Source organism: Triticum dicoccoides, chromosome 7A (genome assembly GCF_002162155.2).
Source record: "Triticum dicoccoides isolate Atlit2015 ecotype Zavitan chromosome 7A, WEW_v2.0, whole genome shotgun sequence".
Classification (NCBI taxonomy): domain Eukaryota; kingdom Viridiplantae; phylum Streptophyta; class Magnoliopsida; order Poales; family Poaceae; genus Triticum; species Triticum dicoccoides.
The window spans coordinates 256,595,555-256,605,009 of NC_041392.1; the positions used below are offsets into that span (position 1 = coordinate 256,595,555).

The 9,455-nt window shown below is 42.0% G+C and overlaps 1 protein-coding gene across 2 annotated transcripts; it reads left to right on the forward strand.

Moving 5' to 3' along the window:
* The first annotated feature begins 3,161 nt into the window (after positions 1 to 3,161).
* LOC119327880 (UBX domain-containing protein 1-A-like) lies at positions 3,162 to 9,169 on the forward strand. Of its 2 annotated transcripts, XM_037600951.1 has the most exons (13): positions 3,162 to 3,287; positions 3,769 to 3,864; positions 4,151 to 4,227; positions 4,599 to 4,669; positions 5,756 to 5,810; positions 6,257 to 6,318; positions 6,402 to 6,483; positions 6,993 to 7,063; positions 7,141 to 7,222; positions 7,692 to 7,766; positions 7,845 to 7,919; positions 8,503 to 8,622; positions 8,732 to 9,169. In XM_037600951.1, exons 2-13 carry the CDS (start codon positions 3,771 to 3,773, stop codon positions 8,912 to 8,914), a joined length of 1,047 nt encoding a protein of 348 aa, XP_037456848.1. In that variant the 5' UTR covers positions 3,162 to 3,287; positions 3,769 to 3,770; the 3' UTR covers positions 8,915 to 9,169. The 2 variants fall into 2 exon arrangements, with proteins under 2 accessions (XP_037456848.1, XP_037456849.1); XM_037600952.1 differs by lacking the exons at positions 3,162 to 3,287; positions 3,769 to 3,864; positions 4,151 to 4,227; positions 4,599 to 4,669 and adding an exon at positions 4,699 to 5,673.
* The last annotated feature ends 286 nt before the right edge of the window (positions 9,170 to 9,455 follow it).

Below are 9,455 nucleotides of genomic sequence, written 5' to 3' on the forward strand. Positions count from 1 at the left end.
ACCTTCATCAATGGCGCCCGCCTCCTGCCCTCCGTCCCCGCCCCCCTCTCCCACGGGGACCTAATCATCCTCGGTCAGTCCACCGTGCTCGCCGTGTCCATCGCACCTGATTCGGATGTGAAACCCGGTCCTAGGCGCTCCTCGCGCCGCGCGGCGGCGGTGGCGGTGGCGGAGGAGAAGCCGACCCCATCCGTCACCCGCCTGAGCACACGGAAGATGGTGGGGACGAGGGCGGCGGCGGCGTTGGAACCCTCCGAAACTGAGAAGGGAGGGCCGGATGCAGCGGCAGTAGTGGTGGAGGAAGAGAGCCACCGGGTAGTTACACGTGGTGGCGGACGGAAGAAGGTGGCTAGAGCGGAGTCCCTCGAAGCGGGTAAGGAAGAGATGGAGGAGGCCGCAGTGGCGACACTCTGCGGTAGGAGGAAGAAGGTTGTGGAGCCCCCTGAACTGGAGAAGGCAGATGAACAGAAAGAGGAGAAGGCTGCGGTGGCAACACGCGGCAGGAAGAGGAAGAAGGCTGTGGAGTCCCCTGAACTGGAGAAGGCAGATGAACAGAAAGAGGAGAATGCCGCGGTGGCAACACGCTGCAGGAAGAGGAAGAATTCTGTGGAGTCCCCTGAACTGGAGACTGCAGATGAACAGAAAGAGGAGAAGGCCGCGGTGGCAACACATGGTGGGAAGAGGAAGAAGGCTGAGCCCTCTGAACCGGAGAAAGGAGATGAGGGGAAGGAGGACGCCGGGGTGGTGACATGCCGCGATGGTAGGGAGGTTGCAACGACGGTTGCTCTTCCACCGCTGCCTCCAAAGACAAGGTCCAGAAGGGTCCAGGGAAGGGTCACAAGGGCTCGTGCAAGGAAGGCTGTTCTTGAGGAGGAGGAGGAGGCTGGGGATGAAGAAGTGGAAGGGACTGCAAATGCATTGGAGGAAGTGCCTGTTGCTCAGAGAGGGCTGGTACGTAGAGCGCCAAAAGGGATGACCAATACTGAGTTCACTGCTTCTCACAACGGGGGTAGGGAGATAAATGAAGGTGGAGGAGAGGCGGAGAATGGAAAGATGGAAGTAGTTAACAGCGGAGGAGAGTTAGAGGATGATGAGAAGGGTGAGAAGCATGCTGGGAGAAGCAGCCTGGACACTATTACATTGCAGGAGTGGTTCGAGGGGATGGAAAGGTACCTTCCAAGGATGATCAATGAAGCTGCTGATGAGATGATAGTGACGCTGGAGGAGAAACATCGGCGCATCAATGAGTACATTTCAGTGCTCGGGAATAGTTCCTATCCTTCTTGAGATTCATGTATAGTCAGGAGTGATGGCCAGTCTAACGCAGGGTGATGCCTGGAAATAACATTGGAGATAATATTTAGTCGCAGGTTTTACAAACAGTAGGGTTTGAGGTATTACCACCATACACTGGGTGATGATTACTGAATTATTCATTCCAGCAGCCACACCAGCAGTGCCTGAGAAATGCTATTGTTCCTGTTGATAATATTGCACTGGCCATGCTGTGACATATTATACCAGTAGTAATAGGCTAAAGCGTTAAAATGGAACTCTGTAATTGATGATGCATCCTGTGGGTTCACTTCTGATAAGATTACTAATATGTACTGTTCATGTGGATAATGATCTATCAGCTCTCATTGATATGCAACCTTCCCTGAAATACCATGTTCATAGCCTTGACTCCTTCTATGAGTTCCCTTCTTCCACTTTTAGCAGTAAACCGGATAAAGCACGTCTCACAGAAGAAGACCTTGCCTTGAATTCTCATATTTCGTTCTTTACTGAGATTATTCCACCCCCCACTCACACTGTCCAAAAAACGGAAATTTGAGTTATTTTTCATTTTTATAGTGTTTAGTATTCTTTTCATTTTTTAGCTAAGCCAGCTTCAAGCAAATATCTGGAAACCAAAAATCTTGTCATGTCTATAATGGCCGTGCAGCACCTTCTTCTTCCGTGAAGTATCCAAATCAAAGCTTGCACTGATGGGCAGCAAAATCCTGCATTTGTTTCAAAATCTAACAGGAGTCATTATAACTATGAATATGCACATATTTGCCTTATGATGTTTTGTTTGTTTGATGAAAACATTGTCATTACTAAGCAATCTAACCTTAGACAGCTGGTTGTAAAATATTTCCCATTTTCCCCTCGTAAAAAATTACACAGGAGTGCTCCAATCAAAACTGTGCAAATATGTATGTTAGTTCAGCTTCTTGTGCTCAACATTGTTCCATTTATCTCCAATGTTTGTCTAGATTTTTTCATGTCCATAGGCTTAATAGTTTCATCCCCAGCTCATGTAATCTTTCTTGAGAAAAGAATGTGCTAGTATTAGTTTCTGGAGGGCAGGACAGTTGTCACCAAGATCAGGTGGTAAAGAAAAGTTCAGTCTAGGAGTTGAATCATTTTCTTGTAGTCTTGATCATGGAAACTTTTATTATGTAAAACAAATTGTTCTTTTATCACAGCCCTGGACTCGAATTCATTTAACCTTTTTGACAATGCTCTGTACAATATCATATGTATTCATGACTTGCCAGGCATACCAACTTGATTGGATAAATTTATTTTTGTTCTTTGTTTAGTTCATTTCCAATTAATGTACTAAATTTATAAGGGAATGCTGACATGTTCTGTGGGCCATGTGGGTTAACTGGATGTTGATGATCACTGTCAAATGCCTGAAGTACACTGAAGTTATAATTTTACATTTTGATTACTGTCTAACTGAGTTCACGGGTTCAAGTCCTGGAAACAGCCTCTTACAGAAATGTAGGTAAAGGCTGCGTACAATAGACCCAAAGTGGTCGGACCCATCCCCGGACCCTGCGCAAGCGGGAGCTACATGCACCGGGCTGCCCTTTTGTCGCGATATCTTATGGGTTTCACCTCTAGCCTACCCCAACTTGTTTGGGACTAAAGGCTTTGTTGTTGTTGTCGTTGTATTACTGTCTAACTGAGTTCTGTATTCATGTTTTATGAGTTTGTCCAAATGAAGGAACTGTGAGCATAGGGTGTTGATTCAAGAGGAAAACCCTAAGTAGGAAGGAAGGAATAAGTAACTGGAAGAAGAAAGAAGTCACCTGAGTTTCCAGAAAACCCTTGGGGAAGACAAGAAAAGAATGAAGTACAGACAAAGCAAAGCTCTAATCCTCCTCAGATAATTTTCTGATGCCCCTCTCCATTTGCAGTAACGCATTGCTTCATACCCCCTACTTATAGAGGATTGTACACCACCTTGGCTACAAAGTTACAAGGCGAGGAGACAACTTTGAAAGGTAAGAATTTCTCATATTAATTTAATTTACCAGGTTGTTTTCAAAGTTTCAATGCATCGACAAACTGAAGTACTTCAAACTACTTGGATTCTATGTGTTCCTTTGTTCCCTCTTTCTACTCTGCAGACATCTTATGCAAAATTATGCAAACTGTCATAATTGAGCCATTATGGCCTGTAGTTCTAGCTTATACTCATGTGGCAGTTTGCGGTTCACCAGTTCTATCAAGTATAATTATTAATGCCAACAGATAATGGTTAAGTTCAGCATATCAGCAGGTTGCATATCTTAAATTGCAGAATGTGGTAACCTCAGTTGGACATAAAAGAGACACATTATCATATATCTCTCTCTCTTAGAAATACGCTGAAATTATACAAAACCATGGGGATGACTTTGCCTGTATTTTGTAATGGTTTGTGCTGTCTATTCAATATCATGTGGCAATTGGCATGCTCTTATTCTTACCATATACTTCTAGCGATGGCTGTCCCACAAGTTGACAAGAAAATGCTTGGTGAACTTGAAGTTATGGGATTCCCCGCCGTTCGTTCAATTAGGGCACTTCATTATTCTGGTACGTCTGTTTCAAATGGGCTTAGAAGGTAATGTTCTTGTATTACAGGATCTTTCTATCATAGTCAGGCGGACAATCCATCAATCATACCACAATAGGTCATCTGGTTCTATGGCCTCACCAATTATATTTGTACTGACAACCGAACCTTCTTACTATTTGTGTTTCTTGAAAGTTCAAAGTAATTATTTAACTGCAGAGATAGGGCGACACGTTTTTTTGTAAACATGTTTTTCTTCTATATCTAGCTGAATGAACTGTAGAAATAATCCACTGTCCTTGTCAGGTAATTCCAATCTTGAATCTGCGATAAATTGGCTTCTGGAACATGAAAGTGACCCAGACATTGATCAGCTACCATTGGTAGGTTTTCTTGTGCAATCGTGATTTGTTAACAGAAATCTGTTCTGATGTGGCTTATTCTACACTCACTTGATATCCTCAACAGTGCTATCCTCTAAATATATAGCTGTGAATTGTTTTCCCTGAGATTCCAGCATAAAACCTTTTCCGATTCTGTTAAATACTTAATTCTGAAGCAACTTGCATGTCAGTGCATGTCTGTGTAGCAGTTTAGTTGTCTAGTCTGTAACCTAATGCTCTGTAGAGCTAGACAAACTCTCCAATATAGTTCCTTTATTTTATGTCTACAGTCTACATATCTGCATTGTCATGTCAAACACTTTTTTCAAACCTCCTGTTCTGATTTCTTGGTACTCCTTTGTATGTTTTAGGTTTCAAGAGAAATCAGCATTGAATGTGGTGACACATCAAGCGAAGTGAGAAACAGCGTTCAAGGAATGAGGTTAGTTTTTTCCAGAATGTTATAGAAAAGAAAGCAGGAAAATATTACTCGCCTTAATCTAAGGGTCTAAGTTCTTAGATGAACTGGTTGTTGTATAAACTCAATAAATCAAAATATGATATCAGCACTGCCATGAGTTTGGGCACTTGACTGGCTGTTGCAATTTCGAGAGAAAAATTGCTGCCCTCTCGACTCCACATCACCGGCCTTTTGAATGTACTGGTTGTTGAATAAAACTCAATAGGAAAATATCATGTGTTATTTTGTGGAATTGGAGCACAAATCACTGTTCAATAGCTATCCTGCCAACCATCTGGAAGTCTGCACTTGATAATCCGCAGCATTTTACATTTATGTGTGTCAGCCTGCTATATCAACCTAACACATCAGTGAGCAAACTCTTAAGAGTCTCTGCAGTGCTTAATGGAAAAAGGTGTCGTGTTGGGGATAGCTCAAGGGAGGAAATGACCTTTTTTATATTTTCCTTCCTTTTTTACAAAATAAAATAGCTGATCTGGGGAAATTTGCCATTAAGCCTGAGCACTTGCTACATTTAACAGTCTAATTTCATGCACTGGTAAAATGGAAGCTACTAATGACCAAAAGTTGTTGAATAAGGCAAGTCATGTGTAAGACTTAAATGCTTACTCCCTCTGTTTTTTGCAAGGCTTCCATGCATTTAAAACAAGCTTTGCAAAATGCTTTACCGAAAAAGGCTTTCGCCCCGCTTTATAAATAAAGCAACCACCGAGCACAAGGTTATCAAGGTACCAACCGAACAACACACACAACGCCACCGCAGGCAAAATGCTTTTGAATACAGATCTAACGGTGTCAGTTTTGTGTCACGTAACCTACATATTGTTTATATAATTGTTCGTCTCTTGGTCAAGCTTGAATCTTGGAATGCATGGGTACCTCACAAAAAGAAACAGAGGGTTATTATTACGATTTACGGACTACCGATGGAGAATATGCATTCATGAGAAGCTTATCTACTCCAAGTAACTCAACACATGTCGGTATTTTTTTTATTTGCTATGCTGTTGCATAATAATCATGGGATTGAGCATGGTTGTCTTGTAGGACCCATGCCCAGGCGAGAAAACCAGAAGAGCAAACTACAGCTGGAAGTCAGAAGGTGCTACCTAAACATTTCTTCGTAATTTTTGATATCTCAGTCCTTTCTTGTCATGTTAGTATGTTATGGTTAAGTCTTTTTGTCATTCATGGAGGACTTGAACCTGCCTAATCACTATTGGAAAAAGTAACCAAGCTGAAATTTACATCAATTCGTTTCCTCTGTTTTTAACTCACAACCTCAGTTTCAACGAAGGATTACTCATAGCACATTGAACTAAAAATATTATGTCTGTAAATGAGATAAAAGTGCAGACGTTTTCTTTTGTCATTGTTCCGGTATGCTTACATAATGTAAATATTGTCGTAAAATGTTGACTAGTAGGTACCGCATCTCAGCCACCTGCCAGGCTGCCACTTCACCAGCATTTTGTCTTTATGCCTCACCTAATCCGAGCTAGTGTTTATAGTTCATAATCTTTTGTCACACCCAATTTTTTTTATCAGGAGACTTCAGAGGTGGAAAGAGAACTCAATGCCAATGAACATGAGGAAGAGGATAGAAAGAGGTTTGTACCTGTTTTGAATATATGTTGTCTGGCGAGCATTTTGTTTACCATTCCTGGTAGACTGCAACCCTCGTACATTGCAGGGTTTTAGCACTACATAAGTCAAAGCGTGACGAGGAAGAAAAAGCACGAGGGAGAATCAGAAATCAACTTCAGGAGGATAAGGTCTGACAATATTTCAATGCTATTAAGAAGTAAAAACCATAACACTGCAGCAGGGAAGAGCTAGAATGTGTTTTGCTGTAGTTGTATTTATCATATCTCACCATAGCAGCTATCATGCAATAAGCTCATGTTGGCCTGCACTGTTCTCCGTTTGGATGTCAAAGTCTCTTTGTTGTAACCTGTCGCTTGTCCACCATCATTTTTGCACTTTTGTGTTGCATACTGGATGCAGAAGTAGTAGCTTGTTAAAAAATGATGTCATGCTATATAAATATGAACACCATTGATTTTGGTTTGCAACAAAAAGAGTCAACGATGACACATCCTTACTTTCCACTAAATGTTACAGTACATGCTAGAGGATGATAGAAAGTAAAACTTACTATTGTCAATGAAGATCAGCTCTGTGCTAGTATTGTGATATTTTTGTCAAAAGTATTTGTTAGGCTGTTTTACATATCCTATGAGCATTATCTTAAATGTGGAATTTATTTGTTGTTTTTCTAAAGAGGGAGAGGATTCAAGCTGCTAAAGATGTTATCGAAGCAAAACGGACTCTTGAAGAAAATCAAAGAAAACGGTGGGTTTCGTAGGCAACTCACATCTGCTATTTCCAACTCAAATGTTCTCATGGAAACAATATTTTGTTCAATACAGCATGATGGAAAGTCGAAAAGCAGAACAAGAGGAGGAGAAAAGAGCAAGAGAGAGAATCCGTCAGCGTATAGAGGATGATAAGGTCCCATTGAATCTAAACTAACTAATATTTTGAAACTTTGATGTTTCATTCCGTCTGTTATTTTGAATTCAATTTTTATAGGACAATGGTCAATGAATTCCATGCACTCCTTACAGTTGCTTCTTGGGTTTCCACATCAATAATGTTACCCTATATGTCTATATCTCTCCACAGACCCACATCTACATGCAACAATACATCCTTTTTTTGTGTGAATGCCTTTGAATTTCAACTAATCAAATTTGGTCTCCTTGCAATGGAGCAAGCCTACCATATAATTATCAATTCAGTCTACTCATGGCAATATTATCAGTAGAGTGCAATCAATATTTCCTACATGATCAGAGTGAGAATTTTCTTGTGTTTACTCATTAGCCACTATTTTTCTGCGGAACTTTCGGACTTTCAGCGAGATACTGCATTGCTTGTTGGACTGCTGAAAAGTCTTAAATTATTTTCCTGTATGCAGGCAGAAAGAAGGAGAGGGCTTGGTTTGCCACGGGAAAATACAGTAGCATCAGCTCCGATAGTAACTCTCGCAAAGGTCTAAAGTTCCCCATAGTACTATATTACATGAGCAAAACCAACCAAACACATTCCTCACTCTTTTTTGACTGCTCAGGTAAAACCTATTGAACCAGTTGTAACATCAGAACAATTGAGAGATTGCCTACGAACTCTGAAAAAGAATCACAAGGTAAAGTGATCATCCTGCAGTTATGATTTATGATACATGGAGTTGTTGTCTGTTTTGCACAATTAACACAATGAACCTTCTACGCTCTGCCGCATCAATCTTGATTACTATTTCACACAAATGCGGCTGTACGACTTCTGTCGATGCAGATAACTGAAACTAGCCTGTTTGCACACCAGGATGCTTAGTTTCTGCATCATGTGCTCTTTTAGGTTGTTTTATTTTTTTAGCTTATCTTTTATAGTCTGGAACTGGGCCTTCCATTTTGTTCGCAACGGTCTAACATCAGCACTCTAATACTTCCTCCGTTCCTAAATATAAGTCTTTTTTAGAGATTTCAATACAGACTACATGGTTTGTATATAGACATATTCAGAGTGTAGATTCACTCATTTTGCTCCCGATGTAGTCCATATTGAAATCTCTAAAAAGACTTATATTTAGGAATGGAGGGAGTAGAATTCAGCAGTCTGCTTGAGTGCTTGTGCAAGACATGCAGAATGAAGCTGTATAGCGCAATAACCCCTTGTGTTATGGGGATGCCAGAAACCATCTGACGTGTCGGTTGCCACTCTATTTATAGGATGACAACGCTAGAGTGAAAAGAGCATTCCAAATATTGCTGAAGATAGTCGCCAACATAGTAAAGAACCCAGAAGAGGAGAGGTTCAGGAGGATTCGACTAAGCAACCCTGTTTTCAAGGTAACTGGAGAACGCTACGGGGAAAGTATCGGCTATTTAGTTCCCATATGCTACGTATGGCTCTTTAGTTCAGAAAGCCGCCTCATCCTCAACCCCTGCTGTTTAACAGGACAGGGTGGGTAATCTGCAAGGCGGCGTAGAGTTCCTGGAGCTGTGCGGGTTCCAGAAGCTCAGGAACAACAGCTACCTGGTCATGCCGAGGGGCAAGGCCGACGTGGCGCTCCTCAACGCGGCGGGGGTCGAGATCGCGTCTGCCATGGAGAATCCCTACTTTGGGCTGCTCTCCAAGTGAGCGGGACAGCCTGCATTCATCTCTGCTTCACCATTAAGAGCTCATCTATATTCGGTACTACGAGCTTTGTAAATATTAAAAACCTTTGTGGCAATGAAGTGTGAGTACCAGCGAATGGACGGCACGGCGCTGTAGCTCATAGATCTCGTCGATGGGATCTATCCCCTGTATGTAACTGAACAAATTGTGTTCCAGTAAATCTCATGATTTGTTGGCAACAGTGGGGGCGGTGTACAGAAATCAAAACAAAAATGAGACGAGATGCCTGCAAAACGATGATCGAGCTGTGATGCCATGTCCCTGCTATTTCTCATCTTACCCAAGAAAACGATATGTGATTGTAACTGTAATCAAACCATGTCACTTGTTACAGTGGCGTGTATAGCAGTATAGGTGATGGGAGATTACTACTAGATGCATTCCCCCGCCCCACACATGTTCATGCCCCGTAACGTTGGGTCACTGTTGCTCATGGAGCAAAACATTGAATGCCTTTTATTCTCCGGGTGGAGGAGAAGGGAAAGGGCCCTGTGCCGGCACA

Coding starts and splice junctions, on each gene's coding strand:
- LOC119327880 (XM_037600951.1), top strand. CDS start 3,771: ATGGCTGTCCCACAAGTTGACAAGAAAATGCTTGGTGAACTTGAAGTT. Junction 7,064..7,140: donor GAAGAAAATCAAAGAAAACG/GTGGGTTTCGTA, acceptor TGTTCAATACAG/CATGATGGAAAGTCGAAAAG. Junction 7,767..7,844: donor CGATAGTAACTCTCGCAAAG/GTCTAAAGTTCC, acceptor TTGACTGCTCAG/GTAAAACCTATTGAACCAGT.